This window comes from Pyxicephalus adspersus, chromosome 6 (assembly GCF_032062135.1).
Source record: "Pyxicephalus adspersus chromosome 6, UCB_Pads_2.0, whole genome shotgun sequence".
In the NCBI taxonomy this organism is placed as follows: domain Eukaryota; kingdom Metazoa; phylum Chordata; class Amphibia; order Anura; family Pyxicephalidae; genus Pyxicephalus; species Pyxicephalus adspersus.
In genome coordinates this window covers 17243112-17262219 of record NC_092863.1, presented here as the reverse complement: position 1 = coordinate 17262219, position 19108 = coordinate 17243112, and the positions used below count along the sequence as shown (strand labels likewise).

Genomic DNA, 19108 nt, shown 5'->3' with positions numbered 1-19108 from the left:
TCATGCCCTAAGCATAAAAATATATCTGACACTAAGTCCACGTGTTTAGCTGATTGAAGACAAAACAAAGTTTATTTTTTAATACTGGATATAACAAGTAAATACAGAAAATTAATAAGGAAAAAGAACTATTCACATGAATTAGCTTATACATATTAAAAAAAGCTGGAATTTATTACAAATTCTATACGGTATAACTCAGTTATACGGTATTCTATATGGTATAAACAGTTAACATTTCAGTTCAGTTTTTAGGCTCAAGGGGAATTCAACTTGTACAAAACAGTGAGTGATACACTCAATTAAAACTGATATGATAACGATCAGTGATGCCAAATGTCACATATGAGTCAAATAGAAAATGGGCAGTTCTGAAAAGTGAACTACAATTTACAAAGCTCATCTGAATACGTTTGAATTGAGTATAAATACATCAAGTAACATTTTTCAAAGCTGGGGTTTTCACCTAAAATACCATGAAAGTTGTGACAAACTTTCTTTATTTTTCATTATAAAGTTCATTATTGTTTGTTCTGATCAGTGCCAGCTATATTGAGTCCTTTCATACAACTGTTCAGAAATATATACACATTTATGAGGTCAGCCCAAGTTAGGATTTTAGATATAGATGGAGCCTCTTGACTTGAATCAATCCCAAATTTCTCATATGTCTTCACTTCTCCAATAGTGATATGTCCCTGGAAAAATGTCCACTTTCGTTTCAACAGTTTTTTAAGCATTCTAGCCAACATTTGAGTGGTCAAGCTAGTCCTGTGACACAGAAGGTGTTCAGATCCAGGAATGCACAGGAGAGAAGCCAGTTAGTTTTACTGAGATACACTGAATTATAAAATGGCCTTCTTCAAAAATGCAAATATTAGTAATTATTTGACTGGTCCTTCTTAAAAACACAATTGTGCTCATTGACTCAAGGGGAAAATGTGGTTGTTGTGTCAGTGTCCATTGCAAATGAGCCTCTCCTGCTTGGTTTGGCTGTTGACCATTCAGAAAACTTCTCCTGGCTCAGGCAGCCTAAGTCTTTGAAGAACTTGCAAAGGTCATTTCTGAATTTGACTCCAATGATGACATAGAGGAATGGGTTCAAGCAACATCTGAGGCAGGCAAGACTGTAGGTAACATCGTGGGCAATATCAATGGTCTTGCTGATGTGACAGAGAGTACTGTTATGAAAGGTCTTAATCAACATAACACTATTATAAGGAAGTTGAAAGACCACAAACACAATGACAATGGCAATGATGACCTTGATGGCTTTGTACTTCTCAAAATTACGTGCATGGAGCAGTGTCATGATAATCATGCTGTAACAAAAGACCATGATGATCAAAGGTAGAAGGAATCCAAAAACCATCTGGGAGATGATGAGTCCAACACTAAGGTCTTGGAGTTCAGCAGTAAAAATTTCACAAACTTTCTCACCATCAATATTCTTGACACCACCGTAGATCAACTCAGGGATAGATAAGAAGAAAGCGAACACCCAGATGCCAGCACTGGAGAGTTTACTAATCAATACTGTCTTGGACCTGTGGCGATGGGCAGAAGGGGCCTGGACGATAGCAAAGTATCTTTCAAGACTTACACACATAAGCAGGGACATACCACTGAAAAAGCTCATTTTGTATAGACAGTATATGACTTTACACATATCATTGCCAAAAATCCAAGTTTGGACTATGCTAGCTGCCCAGAAGGGCAGTGTAACCAGGAAGACCATGTCTGCTATAGCCAAGTTCAGCATGTAAAAATCTGTTCCAGTTTTCAGCCTCTTGAAGTAGACATATCTTAGCATCACTAAACCATTTCCTGCCAGACCTATAATGAAAATAACTCCGTACATTATTGGCAAGAAAATGGCACGAAAATCACGGACGTCTGCTTTCTCACACGTCTGTTCGTAGCTTTCATAATCTAGTGTAGTGGTCATATCTTCATTCTCAGGTGTAACAGTGTCATTCAACTGACTAGCACATAGCTATAAAAAAAGAAAAATATCATGTTAGGAGATAAGCATACTGAACTTAAGTTCCACCCAAAATTCACATTTGCTCTGAGTAGGATTGAAGAACTTTCCAGGTTTTTTTTCGGAGGCACCGAATTCCCACCCACAAAGGATTAATAAAGCTTCTAACTTTTAGTGGTCAACCAAAACACCAGGGTAAGTATAGAAAGATGAGCCTATGGACTGCACTTTACTGCAAATCTAAAATTATCCTTAGAACCTTTGCTAGGGGGTTGTATTGCTGTCTGCAATCTTGTGTTTTCTATCAGCACATGTGCACGCAGAAGAGGCAAAGTGGATTCCTAGTGCTGTCTCTGCATTTCAAAGTTCTGCCTTACAAAGTATTACAGGAGGTTGATAGCACTACAGAAGTAGGTACTTACACTAGTCACATTTAAAAATACATTTCATACTTTTTAGTATGACTACTTAACTTTATGAATGTTTTTAGTGTTTTGATCATATCATGAAGGTACATTTTCTGAAAAAAATGTGGGGGGAGAGAGTAATCTTTTTCAGTAAACACATTTTTACCTTCAGTTTTGTTTTAAATATCATAGCAGTGAAATTCCACCAAATGTTACCACTTCTCATCAGGATGATAACAAAAAAAGTACAGAAGAAAATTGTTTTAGGATAAATGATGACTAAAAAGGGCATTGGCAACATATGGGGTTTTCTTGACCAGATGAAAAGTACTTTATATATTTATTTCCTTATTATTTTTAAACATTTCAAATTTCACACCATATATAATAATAATAATATATATATATATATATATATATATATATTAGATATATATATTAGATGTATATCACTTGTATCTTTATACTAGTATAAAAATGCAAGTATATAGGGCAAGCACCTGAGAGACAATCCTGAGGCTGAACAGGCAAAATGTTGGCTCTTCATGTTAGTGGGAATGCTTTCCCAACTTTGCCTCCTATACATTCCATTGAGCCATCAGGCAGCCCATTGTTGTGCTAGACCAATAGGAAAGTATGGGAAAGCATAGGTTCATACTAACACTACTATATTAAAAATATTCTGGCATTTAGGTAAAGCAAGGTTGAAAATGCTTTACCTAGTCTTTTGGTAAGGTGAATCTATGCTCCAAGTGTCATACAATATTAATAGATGCTGCCATGGAGGTCCTACCACATTCCAAGCGCCCCATTCCTGATAGAACTGGTTATCTTTTTCTGCTATAAAAATGCTGTGACTACTCGCTCTAGCCCCAACCAGGCTTTCTCACCAACTTTGAGACCTAATGTTCCCCACCCTAGTCTGTTGACTTACTGCTGGCTCAGTTACTCAATGTGAGAGAACACCTCCCATTTTCCATTTCACACTCCAAACTCCGCCACAGTCAAAGCTGTAGCATGAGCTCGTATTACTACATGCATCTGACTTTGAAAGTACCAAACCTTGCCGAGACAGCAAGTGAAATAAACCGTAGGCGGTACTTGTTTTGTCTAACCAGCTACAGATTGAGGAGTTGTAAGGGACCCCAATCCCCAGAATAAAAACAGTTTGGTAATCAGAGAAAAGTAAAACTATGGTTCTTTTTTCGCTGTGCTCACTCTGACCAAGGTTCAGTTCACATTGGAGATCCTGACATCAGTGACAACATGTCTATGGCAGCATTGCTAAGAAAAAACAATCCACTGATAGCCAAACCAGTGAGGTGACACCCCATAATTTACTGTTCCTTTGATGGCAAGCAAACCTTAAAGTGTTTTGGTATATCTGTTTATTACGTGTGAAAAAGCACCAGTTGATCTTTTCATAGATCCAGTGTGCCTATAACGTCCTATGCCTCAGCAGCACTGAAATCTCATTTTAACTCACCTAAACCTACTTCATCCAAACAAACCCCAATGGTCACACCAATCTATGTGAATACATTCTTAGCTTTGTGGGAGGAAACCTTAGTATTTACTGAAAATGACCTAATATGTATCATATATATTATTACAGGATTGGATTATTGATATTACAGTCATCTTGTGGAAAGATCAGATAAGTGAATTTGACAAATGAGTAACAGTACTGAAAGTCAGCACAGTAGAGTTATGGTACATTTTAAATGAAACTTCTCAGTTAAAAAAAACTAATTCTGGTGATTTTTAAAAGATTCAGGGAACAAGTTTATCCAAAAAGGACACTACAGATATGATAATCTGCAAAATAAAACAATGAGAACTAAATAATCTTTGTTAAATAGCAGGTACATTTTTTTTACATTTTTTGCAAATATTCTAGATTATTTTTGGAAGCTAGCTCTCTCAAGCTGACCTTAGCTACACAGTAAATGGAAGCATAAAATACAGAAAAATATCAAGGATCTAGTGGTCATTTAGAAAAACCTGGAAAAATGTTAATGCTGAACTCCAGTCCTTTCCTCAGTCTTGCACAATTGGTTCCTCATTGTTTCCTGGCTGGATAGCATCCAACATAGGGCCTGATTTATGAAAGCTCTCCAAGGCTGGAGAGAATACACTTTCAGAAGTGAAGCTGGGTGATCCAAAAACATAGAATGGATTTTTAAAAATCATTTGCTATTTGCTAGCAAATGCTTTGAATCCTGGACCAGATCCATCCCAGGTTTGCTGGATCACCCAGCTTCACTGATGAAAGTGTATTCTCTCCAGCCTTGGAGAGCTTTCATAAATCAGGGCCATAGTCTAGCACTATGTTCCAAAGCTGAACTGTCACTGATTAAATGAATTAAAGTTCATTTCTTTCAATCATGGAGCCTTAGCATCACATGTGGCCATTGCCTGCAACAGAGTTAATTGGTGGTAATGTCCATAGTTAAATGCAGCCTTGCTAAGAACATAAACTCCTCCAAGATTCCCTCTCTCATGGTCCTTCACTGTCCAAATCACAATGGATTTCGGATTAGCAGTAAGGAAGCAAAAACTGACATCCAATTGGGCTTCCTAGTAAAGGAGCATTTGTGAAGGAGCAGATGAGTGTTCTTGCTGATCTTTCACACAGTTGCGTCCAACAACAGTATTCATAGTGTGACATGAACCCTAATTTCAACATGCACATTACAATCTGATGATCTTCTTTATATTTACTAAAATGATGGAATATAGGGACCCACTGAAATTATTCATTCAATTTGTATGCAAGTCCCTGCACTACATACAATAGCTGTTCTAAAGGTAAATCTAAAGATTATAAAGTCACATTACTAAGTGTGAGATTACATTTTCCATTAAGACTTCAATAAACTAGTCAAACACCAGTGTTTCTCAACCAGGGTTTCTTTAGATATTTGTTAAGCCTAAGAGAAGTTTGGTTTGTGACTTTCAAATCAGTTTAATAGATACCAATGATCTTTTTGGCTATCTGTAAGGATGACATTCTTCCTGTTGACCAGCAATGTAGGAGGGAATCTTCCTACTGACCACCACACTGGAATACTGTGAAATGTGGATATTTTGATTATAGCAGGGATTCCCTAAAGATCTAAAAGTTATTTCAAGTTCCTTCATGTAAAAAGGTCAAGAAACACTGTGGTAGACCATAGTAGATTTGTCACTTTTTGGAGGATCAAAAATAGACCATCTCTGTCACTAATCTTCTGCAGATAGGAAATAATAAAAAAATTATACATTCAGATAGTAAAAATAACATGCAAAGTACGCGGATGGTCATGGTGGATAATTCAGCCTTAAAACAGGCTACACCTGCTGCAACAAAACTTTTTTCCATTCTCAGTATGAATCTGCTTCCGGTCCTTTCACCTTAGGTGAGAGGATGTGGTGGAGGTAAGAGAAGTTTTATTTGCCAAGACAACAGCAGACATGTGCAAATCACCACAAAAATATATTTTTTAGTATATTTTTTAGATCATCTTTTGCCTTTGAAGAACCATTGCCTGGTTTCTCAAAGGGAATCTGTTCTGAAAGAAATACAGGGACAATCATTGCGAGCTGTTTTTTTTTTAAATACTAGTTGCCTTGCTTCTCTGCTGACTCTCTAATTCAGTGCTTTCTAATATACGCGCCTGAAATAAGTTTTGATTTCATGTTTGTTCTAGTTCAGTGGCCCAGAAAGTACTGACTCAAATACAGCTAGGCAAGTATCATTCAGGAACAATATTAGCAAAGGCATCCAATGTATAACCCTTAACTAGGCAGACTTTAAAAGAATCGTAAAAATAGAAATTAGAGAGGTTCAATTGGTGAGTTTGATTTTAAAGTTACAGTTTCCAGTCATCCTGAACATGACAAAGAACAAGATTAGAAGAACTATTCTGAGTTCACTGGCTGAAAGCTTTTTCTAGTTTGGTGGCTTACTAGTTGGTAATGAGCCTGATTTAATAAAGCTCTCCAAGTTGGACTCTCATGGGAGAACTTGGGTGATCCAGCAAATCTGGAGTGGATCTGGTCCAGGACTAAAACATTTGCAAACTATTAGCAAATTAATTAAAAAACTCAATTTAAGGGTTGCTGGATCATCCAGGTTCTCCTATGATAATCTATCCTCTCTAGTCTTGGAGAGCAATATTAACTCAGGTCTAATGCCTGAAGAAAATTGGATTAGTAATTCCATTTCCTGCTCATTCCCTCCTGCCAGGTGGTCCCACTGACTTTGCAAAACGAAACAAAAAGATGCCTACCTAAATTTTCAGGTATCTTCAGCCTAATCCAGTAACATTCCTCCCAGGTCATTCCTTTTTCCGTTTGGGGGTCCTTACAGTAACACAACACATTGTTCACAAAATGACTTGTCAGCAAGATTCTCTACTACAGAATTAATCTTCATAGCTCTGTTGGCCTATTTTCAAGTCATTGCAATTTGCATGCTCTGTGCATTCTAAAGAAGAAATTTTTACATCTTATTGACTATCTCTAGTATTGAGCTGGGGATGTTTTTTCAAAACTTTTTTCACTTTATAAATCTTTCTTTTTGCCAGATGTTAGCTGGAATTGTTTTTCATGACAATTACTCATTGTTTTGTTGCCTACCAAAGTACACATGTACTTTTGTACATTTTTTACATTACTGTCATTTTTTTTTTTGTGGTATCATTACCAACATGATGTCAATGAGATCATGACCAGCCAAGGCATGGCATTTTTGTTTCTACTGTAATTACATGCTATATATTTCAGAAAGTACTTTCCTTTCACACTTTTTTTTTAACGCCTACAACATCTACGTCTACCAAATGCCAAGAGCCAAATGGGTATACTAGTAGACTTCAAGGATTGGGCAAGAAGTCATGTGTTGTTTAGATTGCATGATAATAACCTGAAAAAGTTTTATATTTAAGTTTTGACAGGACTCAAAGTTTTATTGTAAAGTTATTCCATCAGTCATATACTGTGAATTCAGCTTAAAGACAACAATAATATTATTAGGTATACGAATACCTTTTTTTTATCACATACTTATCACGTCTTTAAAATTTTCCACCATTGCAGGCAAGCCAAGCTGTCCAACTAAGGTGACACTTGGAATAAAACATATGGGCTCAGATGATGTTGGTGCCTACAATAATCTTTTTTATATAGTTTAGTTTCTGTTCACACCTATTTTGGGGAACACAGTTGCCTAAAATAGTGCAGGTGTGTTTTAGAGCCTATGTTCACACCTTTATGCATTATGGCATGTTTATAAATGTGTGCCAATGGATGTGGGCAGTTTCCCCATTGTTTTCAATGGTGTTGCATTGCCCTGAGTTATCCATAATAGTGCAGGTGTTTTTTTCATGCATCAGTGGTCCTATTGATTCCAGTTGCAACCCATGAAAATACATGTAATGTGTTTTTAGCACATTTTTGTTACACAACCATCCACTGATTCAAACAGTTTTGTTTTAAACAAATATATGAGAATGCAAACCTCATTTGAAGCAGGTCAACTGAGAATCAGAAGGATGTCAACTGCAGGTAAACGTACCTGTCAATAAATTCTGAAGGATCTGAGAAGCTTCTCAAACTAATGTCAAACTAACAACATTGACAAAAGCCCAAATGTGTTTGTTTTTGATTAAATCTATTTAAAACAAAATGTCAATTTTAGAAATATCCTGGTCACAGACTAAAAATCCTTCCAACAGCCGTCTGCCTCTCATTGTTTATTCAGATTCTACATTTCCCAATGAGTTGAAATGAAATACCCAGTTCTACCATATATGGGGACCATGTTACTCTCAACTCTTTATTTCACAATGCTAGCAGGCTACGTGCCCCAGTTCTTCCAGGTATGTGGACTGCATGACTCCCTTACTTTTATTTCACTTTTTTTGTTTTGTGAGCATACTCCATGTCTGAATTTGGTCATATGAAGACAAGAGTTGAATCCATTATCTCTGCAAGGTGACGTGATGCTTTCACAAGGCTGTAATAGTCAAAAGGGTGGTGGAGGAGCAAACAAAAGGTAAATGCAAGCAGCAATGAATTATCAAACAAGCTAATTTTCCCCATACAGGTTTACTTTAAAACTGCCATAAATTTTATATGAGCCAGATCTATGTCAGGGGCTCTACAAAGAATGCTCCTATTAGTTATTTTTGGGTCTCCAGAGATAACTAGTACCTGCTTTTCTAAGAATCTCTTCCGTTTGTCAGACAATTTATACAGATTATCAGGATGTGTGTGGTTTGATGTTGTATAAACTGGGTGTAGTCTCAGGTACAGTTGCCTGGATTGTATGCATGCATGGGGGCTGTGTGGGTGATAAGCCTATTTTGGATGCTTCCTTTGTAGCTGTGTACCTTTGTATCAAAGACAAGATGTGTAGAAAACGACACCTTACAAAGATATTGTTTGCCAGTTGTGGTTTTGAGGGAGCGACAGAATGCAGAGGAGGCAGATTGGGTTCAGACAGTGTCACAAAAACCAAAGTATTGTAGTTAATAGTTTGATATATCACCAAAATGTATATGATGGCCACAAAGTTTGCTCACCTGAATGGCGACCAGGACAAGGACCACTTGGAATAGTTTCTGTGCCATTTCTGAAATAAAGGAAAGAAAATGAAATTAGAGATAATTCAATGAATTTGAAGTTATATTACATATTCAACAAGTAAATTGGTATATAAACTTTAGAATAATTACATTTTAGATTTAAAGTGGCCTTAACATTATTCTTGCTGGGCAAAGCAGCCTGGTCACCTAACTATTCCTCTTCTTAGCAGCACACACACACCTTTCTGTCACTACCCTGCTGCTATGCTTAGCTACAAGGAGAAAGGTAAAACACCCAGTAGTTCCAGCTGTGGAGCAAAGTGAAATATGTAGTACTTTAAGATTTGAGATCACAGTGGGATCACACCTAGTATTTCAACATATGAAATCCCTGTGACATACCCAATACTTCCAAATATCGGTGAGCATATGATTCCCACCCCCTCTTCTTAGTGAAAGTGCTGCTCTTTCATAATTTGCACACAGGAGCGGAGAGAGCCTTATAGCCCTATGTCTGCTTGAAGCGTGAATAGGCTCTATTTCCTTACTGAACAGTAGGGAAGCGAAATATGTGCTGCTAGGAAGGAAAGACGTTATGTCACCCTGTTTTTTTGCCATCTATAAGAAAATTTTAGGGTAAAAAATAAAACTGTCATTGAAAGAAATTTATAGGCTGCAATGGTTGATTGGGAGTAATATTGACCTGATTAGCTTTGGTCGTGGTGCTTACTGAGTCACTGACCAATAACAACCATTCAGATACTGAAGTCAGTGGAAAGCCAGAAATCTACAGTACATACATATTCCATGGTGCCGAGTGAGAAACTTTTGAAGTCTTTGGCATGGCAGTAGCATTTAACAATGAATGCCTACATATTCTTTTAATGAATGTTCCATTTGTATATGCATGTTGCCAGCCTCAGGGAACACAGGGTGCATTCTAAGGGGTTGTAATTTCCATCTTGAATTGTATCTAGTGGATCTGCTCTACTAATCCCTTGTTTTCCTCATCCTCTTAAAGGCCCAGAATACAATAAATATGAAGTATGTTCACTATTTTCAGCCCTACCCTCTACAGGGTTTACTGTAGCAGTCTCAACAGGATAGACGTATGTGACCAAAGCCTATAATCTCAACCACAAACCGTAGGTGAGAGTTTATCGACTTAGTAGATCATGGTATCCAGGGGCAAAGATCTACAACAATTTCCTGAAATAAAACCAGACAAATGCATTCAAGGTTAATAGCCTGTATACCTTGCATTAGGTTTTGCAAGATTTGAATCATTGCCTGCTGGGAAGTTCATGGCCTAGTCCTGTCTTTAGCCACCCTTTTCTTTTTGTTCTGGTCACATATGTTTAAGAGGGGACAGAGGATATTTGAGTGTCTGGGAGTGTGGGAAGTGCAAGGGGCAACCTTCCCAAATGGACAAAGATAGAAAAAATAAATTGACAATTCACTATACATTTGTTTTAGGTTTAAAACATACTTTTAAACAAGAGGGCACTAATATTTTTTACTATGACACTTAAAACCAGGCATCTAGTCGTCTAGTTAACAAGAAATATCTGCACTGTGCACCTAAAACACTGTTACTGTGACCAAAACCCATAGAGGTTAAAACCACTTCATAAACTTTCTGTTTTTAAAAGTCACTTTTTCCAGTCACCAAACCGCTCTCAGTCAGTCTTGAAACTACAAGTGACAACCAAGCGTTAGAGTTTCCCATATTCTTGAGAAGAAGAAACATAAAAAGTCCCTCTGCTGTCAGTTTTTCGGTTTTGACATTTAATGTTGAGACTATGTAGTGCAAATTAAGCAGAAATGTTTACTCATTTGCTGTCAACGAGAGTTGTGCAAAGACAGGAGGTTGCTAGTGATCTAACTCAATGTAGATGGAACAAAGAGCTCCCAACAGGTAAACAACACATGGCGGAGAGCAGCAACTACATTAGCTCATTAATTATGTAATAATATTTGCTAGTACATAATATTTTTGTAGGTTGCATTATGGGGATCAGTTTGTCTATCTTCCAGAACAGTGTTTCTCAACCAGGGTTCTGTGGAACCAGGGGTATTCTACAGAGATTGCTAGGAGTTCCTTGAGCAATGAGCAATTTGGATCTCTCAGGTTAGTTTAACTGACACCAATGATCTTTTTGGCTATCTGTAAGGGTGACATTCTTCCAATGGCCCAGAAATGTAAAAGGCATTATACCCACTGACCACAACACTAATATACTGTTATAGTTGTGGATATAGTAATTATAGTAGGGGATCCCTGAATAGCAAAAAGTTATTTCAAGGGTTCTCCTAAGGTCAAGAAACACTGTTCTAGAAGGTTACATTGGGCACTACAGCAGTTGAAGTTGAAGGAGAAAATTACCTTCTCCAACATGAGATAATGTCTTACTGATCATTATCCTTAGAAAGATATCTATCCATGCTTTATTTTGCTAATTTTATCTGTGTGTCCTTTAAGCAGAACTTTAGGCTCCCATAAAAAGAAAAAAACACTTATCTATGTTCACCATTACTACCTGAGCGTAATATCTCTAACTAAGGCTACATTCACAAGGTTACCCATCAAGTTCAACCAAAAAGGAAACAAACATATTAGAAAACTTGCTTATTCTAGATAGAAACCTATACACAGAGGTGATCCAGAGGAAGGCAAAAAAACATGTAGAGCAATTGTTGCCCCAGATGAACGATAATAAAAATCTAAAATCTTGTGTGTGTATAGCAGTCTCCTGAAGACAAGAAGACAGAGCTGTATGTAGGGCCCTTGTTAATTCGACCGTCTCTTGAACTTGTTTCTAGAACAACTGAGAGTGCATAAATTTGATGTCTGAATATAGCTTTAGCGTACATTCAAAACATTAAAAAGAACTAAGCATGGATCAACACGTGTGCTTGAATACTGGTCCTAATCAACTTCTTCTTAATGCACCCAAACCTACCTACATTTGAAGACGTGGAGAAGGGAGAACTTTTTAGCATGTAGACAAATGACACACCCCCATTTGGTGAACCATAAAAATGAATACGCTACAAATGATAAACCAAGTGATTTTTTGGCAAATACTTAGTGTTGTAATTATATCATTTAAAAAAAAACAAACAAACATAGAGGCTACATAAATGCTTACTTCATAATAACTTTTTTCAGTAGTTAAATATTACAATTTATACAGCTGCAGCTATTTATGCAGAAAGTGGGAAAATTTGGAAAAGGAAAGAGGGATAGAAGTGCTTGGTTCTGAAAGAGGGACATTCCCTATAAATCGGAGACAGTTGGTATATAAATGCAGCTAATAATAAACTTTTTAAAATAAGACTTTCGGCTCTTTAAAGTTGATCTGCATAACTGAATGTACAGACTTTACCGTGCAGTAACGATTTGCAACCTAACTGACTTCATTTTTTTAAGCTAGACCATACATGCTGCTCCAAACCTTGCATTAATGAAGAATCAAATCCCATTATTTAAATAATGATTTTTTGATTTTACTTTCTGTCCAATAATTCCAAATCCAGAAAATCTGTATTAAAATGATTTCAATAGACGTGCTATAAGTAACATTTAGTAGCTAAACATTAAAGTTTCCCTAGAAATATCAAATGTTGGCAACTAAGATACTTGAAAAGTAAATATATTCCTGTAAAACAATTTGAATATTTTAATTGTAGTAAATCTTGGTAGATATTATTCTTTTGTGAGCTGGCACTGTGTGGGCGGCATACTTTTAAAAGCGATCTCAGTATCAAGTAATAAAATCAGTAACTTACCACAGTTTTGAAGAAGTAGTACAGAGACTGATGTCTGTGTGGGTTGCTGTGATCCTCTGTTGGATCCTAAATGAATGAGAGGTCCATGCCATACACAAAACATATACAAGACTAGAAACCCTCCCCCTTCCTCCTGAATCACTTCATCCTGAACACACGGAATTAGGTATCAGATTCATGTTCAGCAAAGTGAACATCATTGTGTTCAATTGTCATTGTATACATTTTCCTAATAATCCCTGATCATTTTGTATTGTTTTAATTTATATTTATATTGATGTACAGCTAGGTAAGCAAATCTTTCAGTGCGGACAGTTAGGAACATTGAAAAACTGTGGGCTATTTTATTGTATGACATTGTTAGCATGACAATCTTTTTCTTTCTAGTATCACTGTAATGGCAGTACCTATTATAGTAAAAATATAATATCTATCACTTCAAAATAGTTTAGGTGTGGTGTAAGATGGGTTCAAATTATTGGACTCCTTTAACTCTACTCTCCCAGTCCTGTAAATTATCCTGAATTACTCTAAACTTGTTGGTTATTTATTTACACAGATGGTAGGGAGCAGTGTATTGTATTCAGGCACCTAAATTTGACCCATAAGGATTTGATGATATTTGAACACTGTAGTAGTGGTTAGATAGATTGATTGGAATCAGTTTTTACCCAGATCTAAGTTATTCAAACCTCTGAATAGAACTCAATGGGCCTGTTTTATGAAAGCTCTCCAGGCTCGGGGGAATACACTTTCAGAAGTGAAGCTGAGTGATCCAGAAAAAAAGGGAATTCATTTTTAAAATCATTTGCTATTTGCTAGCAAACGTTTTGATTCCTGGACCAGATCCATTCCAGGTTTGCTGGATAACCCAGTTTCACTGATTAAAGTGTATTCTCTCCAGCCTTGGAGAGCTTTCATAAATCCGGGCCAAGCAATCCAAATTTAAATTCTCAATTTGGATATTCTGCCCATTTACCTGTCATTGACAGGTACAAAGTAGGCTCAACCGATCATTACCAGATGTCAGTGAATTGGCTGAACACCTAAAACAAAGCAAAACTCCACAGATTAACCAGCTGGGCAGAGCTGTTAATATTTTTGTGCAACCAGCACTGGATGTCTGTTCATGGGATCACTTGGAAATTTGATGGCCTCCTTAATATAGGGTGGTTGAAATTCCAGTATGTTCCCTATTTACACACTCCCTACAACAGTGGGGTCCCCCCAACGTTAGCCACTGAGACAAAGAAGGGGTTTCGTTCAAACTGGAATCTTTCTGACTCATTTTTTTCTGTGCTGTTTACCTCTAGCTCTAAGGTTCACTAAGTGGCTGACAGGCATTTACAAGAGTTTATAAAATGCCTAAAAAATACCTATATGGGTTTTTTTTCAAACATAGTATTTCTCCGGCTATATGTTTTGAAAATCTCTTTGAACTACTTTTTAAAAGCCTTCCTATGCAGGTTTATAAAGGAGACTGACTGGAAAACCAACCATGAGACGCTACAAAAAGAATCTCAAAACCATAGGTCACTCTTGGTGTATTTTAGGCTGCCTAACTCTAGAAAACCCTAGTCTCCACATCTGAACAAGCTCACAGCGGTATGATTTCGGTTTATGGAACCTGTGACCTCACCTTGTCCTATAAAATGGTTTATTTCTCTTTAGCATTTACTAAAAACTCATGTATTACTTTTATGTATACCTATGCAGGTGTGATTTGTGAATCTTCCTTGAATGATCACTGCTACCACTTGCCGTGATTATTCACTGAAACTTTGCAATTATTTACAAACTTTTACTAATACAGTGGCTGATAGGAATGGCTGCAGTGTAAAAAAAAAACCTTTAAAAGACCTTACATTGTTTCCTAAGTTGAAAAAAGACAGAAGTCCATCAAGTTAAATCACTAGGGAAATAGACATATCCCAGATAAATTATGTGCCTCTTGAAAAGCATCCAGGTTTCCAGCAATCTGTAGTACTGGCTGTGATTTCCTGAAGGAGCCGATTCCACGTTTTTACAGACCTTACCGTAAATAATCCGTTCCTTATCCTTAATAATCTGTTCTCATAGCTGAGCTCCTCCATTCCTTTTATTAGTTTAGTTTCCCTTCTCTTCTCTTCAATTCAACAATATTCTTTTAGTGAATTTGTGCCCAAAACTGGACTGCATATTCCAGATGTGGTCTGACCAATGCTTTGTACAGGGGCAGGATTTTGTCTCCATCCCTGCAGTCTATCGGCCTGATTTATTAAAGCTCTCCAAGGCTGGAGGGAATACACTTTTAGCAGTAAAGCTTGGTGATCCAGCAATCTTGTAATGGATCTGGTCCAGGATTGAAAACATATTTTTGCAACGTCCAAGTACACTATATGAACTGCTAATCAACTGTCTATTTTACTGACTATAGCTTATATTATAATTTTCCAGCAAAAACTCCTCAATGTTGTTCTTTATCTTACAAAAGAAAAAACTCCTTTCACCCCTAGTTAGTTATAAACAATTCTACTGAACTATTTCCTCCCTTTATGCCCTTGGTTATTATTTTTCTGCTAATTTGCAATATTTCTTTAAGCTTGCTACCAAATTTGATTACTCCAGGAAGAGTCAATTTCCTAGCACGAAAAATATATAAATAAAAATAGATAAGTTGTGAGGTTATTGCACTTATATCTGTTTAAACAGCATGCTAATAATATGCCTGAGGCTGGCTGTATTCTTTTGTTTAAAACACATAGAAGATTATGATAAGCAGTCCTGGGAGTTTTAAATTAAAAAATAGGGGTATAAACAGAGAAGGGGTTTGGTATGTTATTTAGGCTATAATTTGTAAAATTTGTCAAAAACAACATTGAGAGTTTGTATTTAAACTGCTTAAGTGAACTATCTTTTGGGTGCCTACTTTATAGCCACTGTTTGGTTTGGGGTAATACACAATAAGTTACAAGCAGCAGCTATATTTACAAATACATAATAAAATAAAGTGGAACTACATGAATTAAACTAAACCACATTAAATGTGCATGCACAGGAGTTAGGTATCCCTGTCTTGCAAACCGATGGCCAAAGACTCGACTCGCAAGAAAATGGGATGAAGATGCACAGTAGGCACCAGAGCGGGGACAGGTGAGTGCAATTAAAAATTGTGATCAGGCTGGTAATGTTATTTTATTGCAGATGTGACATCACCTGTCTATTCTGCAATAAAATACCTGCCTGGTTGCAATTTTTTATTTTTGAAGGTTTATTTCAGCTTTAAGTGAAGACTTTAGGTAATAAAGTGATCTCTTGCCTAGCTCCATTTTAGCAAATAAAAAGGTATGCTGTTCTAGGGTCCAGCTTTTCTTTAAAGTCCTATGGTACCTTTCTAAAAAACTGAATAGTTCAAACCCATGTGCATGAAAAATATTGTTTATTAAATGTCTTGTTTTTATGCTTTTTATGCTTTAGGACAGTGGTCGCCATCACCAGGCACCTCAGACCGCGTATGCGCGAGGTGCCTGATGTCACTCAAAGGTAGAGAAACTTCCCCCATAGTGACTTAATGATGGGAGAACCCACTCACTTTCCAGAGACACAATCTGCCCATTTTCCCTGAGCCTGCGATCCATACTGGGGACAGGCTCTGGCTCCCAGCATGGTCCGCAGACTACTGGTTGGCAACAGCTGCTTTAGGAAGCATAATGCCCAACTGTTCCTTTTAAAAATATGAGTAAATTAAAGGTCTTGCTAATTGTTTGTCTAGTTGTTTTGCTGGTGCAAGGTTTCCTTTCTGTAGAGTGAATATAAGGACTGCTGTCCATTTTATGAGACCTGCCCCGGCATATCCACTATTATTTTTCTCCAATTAGCTGGAATCAATAGCAACCCTGATTGGAGAGAAATTATTGAGACTCTGCAGAGGAAGGGATGGACTACTGCAGATAGACAACTGCCTCTTTACCCCATGGCAGGGACTTACTATTTGGCCAGCACTGGAGTGCAATTAACCAAAATCAGTAAGACATTTAAAACATCAAATTTTTATGGTTTAATCTACTCTACTAAATGTTTCATTTTAGAAAGGTGCTATGGAATTTTAAGGTTTCTAACTCGTAGCAAGATTCTCAAAGATGTTTTTTAAGATCATTAAACTACCTGCAGATTATGAATAATATCACACTTACTTATTTTTAATTAAATTAGTTACATGGCTGATCTATATATTTTCGTGAAAAATTGATACGGTTCTTGGGTCACCCTAGATTTACTGTTATATAATGCTGGAAGATATGCATAACATGAAGTGTGAACAGGGTTTGTGGTTGACAGAGGATGCGGTAAAGGTGTTCCAGCCAGCTATCTTCTGCAAGAACACAGGTAAAAGAGCCAAGAGCATTGCAGAACAGAGAAGGAAGTCAACATGGAGTCCCTAAGCACAAATGTTAACATCACCTCCCCTTTCTCAAGCTTCATCAATCATTATTTTCATAATGAGTGATATTTTCAATAATGAGATCTAATTTCAGCTTGAAAACACAGTCAAATGCCTGAAGTTAACTATCACAATAAAAAAAAAAACACGTGTTGTTGATTGGTTTGTTTGTGAATTGTACGTCTTTAGGAAAAAAGTCTGAAAATGTTGTAAAAAATATAATGAATGGTGTTAAATTGTGTGGCCACCAACACATATAATGCTGTGATAGCAAAATACACCAACCAGCAACAAAAATTATATCACACCACCATGGCTAGACTGACCATAAGGCAAATTAAAGCTTCGGCCCCAGGCATCATGTAAAAAGGCAGCAGTGGCAAGAAAAAAAAACACTTATCCAGCCTTGTGTTGACACTGCTATATATTTGAAATGTTAAGTTACAAGGTACAATCCCAATAGAATGGAATGGCAGGCAGTGTAAAAGCAATTGTTACATTGATTAAAAAACTTTTTTGATTTAGTGTTCAGTTTTAGAAAGACCTCCTTATAATATTGGTCAATGGTAGAAGGTTTCATTACACTGTTGGTCCATTTAAATGCCGCTTCACATTAGTGGTTAGTATAGAATGCCCCGTTACAGTTTTGAGTATTCTAAAATATTCCCTTACACAAACCTCCCAACTGATCTTGATTTTTAAGGTCTTTCCTTCTCTTAGAGGAACCAAGTTCTTCTATCTCTCTTTCCAGTCATCCCTGGTTTTGGGTGGATACATAAACTCTAAAAATATAATATTTAACTATGAAAATGTGGTATTTCGAGGTGTTGTGTTGTAGTGAAGGGTTCACTCCTACAAAGATTTTGGGACTAATCCAAAGATAAACTTTATTGGTCTCAAGTTCATTGGATTAAGCAAAAGTTTACACATTATAAACGGGCATTCTTCTTTTACATCTTGCCTGTTTCTCTGGTTCTGGTTACAATAAGCCCTTTCTTACCCTTTTTTGGCCTCTGGTGTCAAATGGGACCCTCTATGTTTTTCCAAAATAAGGTAATATTGATATTAAGTTATTATTGATGGAAGAAATGGCTACTGTTAGGATATGTAACATTGTGTATGCTCTTATACAAGTTTATCTCTCATGCTGGACCTTTGTCATGTGACAATATTGTTTGTTATTGAGAATGTGTTTAAATAAAGTTTTACTCAACTTTGACTTCCTCAGGGAAGAGAATCATGGTGTTTGTGTGCACATCATTTCTGCCCTTCCTTCTCTTCTTTTTCCTCCTTTAGTGCTAAAAATGGAGCTAGGTGGGAGATCACATCATTAACTAAAATCTTCACTTACTTATTTATTGTTTCTCAATAAAATGTAAATTAAAAAAACTTATTTTAATTTAAAGCTTTCATTCAGCCTCAAAATTTCAATCTGCTATTTTGAAAATCTAATTTCATGGGAACTAGCAGTTATCCAATCATTGCAATGATGTACTGAAATCATAAAATCATGAAACTATTTCATGATTGTTAGCAGGTGACCCAATATTTGCTTGTAAAGCTATTTCTTTATTTAAAAAACAAATAATTCAAATGAAAAAGAAAAATTGTAGGGGGAGACTTTTGCTGACAAAATCTATGGTGTGACAGCATCTAGAATTGTAGTCCCTTGCCAAACATGTAGTAATTAATAAACAGAAGTAAAAGTCACCAAAAGAGGTCATAATAAAATCACTCCAGTCAAACAACTAAATGTATGCGACCTAGGAGAGCAGCTTTACCGTGTAGTAAAAAACAACAATGTAATATTTAAATTACAATACAAATGAAGGATACCACTCATATCAATGCTAGTTCAAAGTGCAGTGTACAGTACAGTGGTACCTTGGTATAAGTTCTTAATCCATTTCAGATCCTAAGATTTATACCAAAC

At 36.6% G+C, this 19108-nt stretch overlaps 1 protein-coding gene across 2 annotated transcripts; it reads right to left on the bottom strand.

Moving 5' to 3' along the window:
* Positions 1–230: 230 nt before the first annotated feature.
* On the bottom strand, positions 231–12814 carry CCR7 (C-C motif chemokine receptor 7). Of its 2 annotated transcripts, none has more exons than XM_072414805.1 (3): positions 12756–12814; positions 8961–9010; positions 231–1996 (listed from the first exon to the last, which is right to left on the bottom strand). In XM_072414805.1, the coding sequence occupies exons 2-3, from the start codon at positions 9006–9008 to the stop codon at positions 929–931; spliced, it is 1116 nt and encodes a 371-aa protein (XP_072270906.1). In that variant the 5' UTR covers positions 9009–9010; positions 12756–12814; the 3' UTR covers positions 231–928. The 2 variants fall into 2 exon arrangements, with proteins under 2 accessions (XP_072270906.1, XP_072270905.1); XM_072414804.1 differs by lacking the exon at positions 12756–12814 and adding an exon at positions 10220–10330.
* Between the last annotated feature and the right edge of the window lie 6294 nt (positions 12815–19108).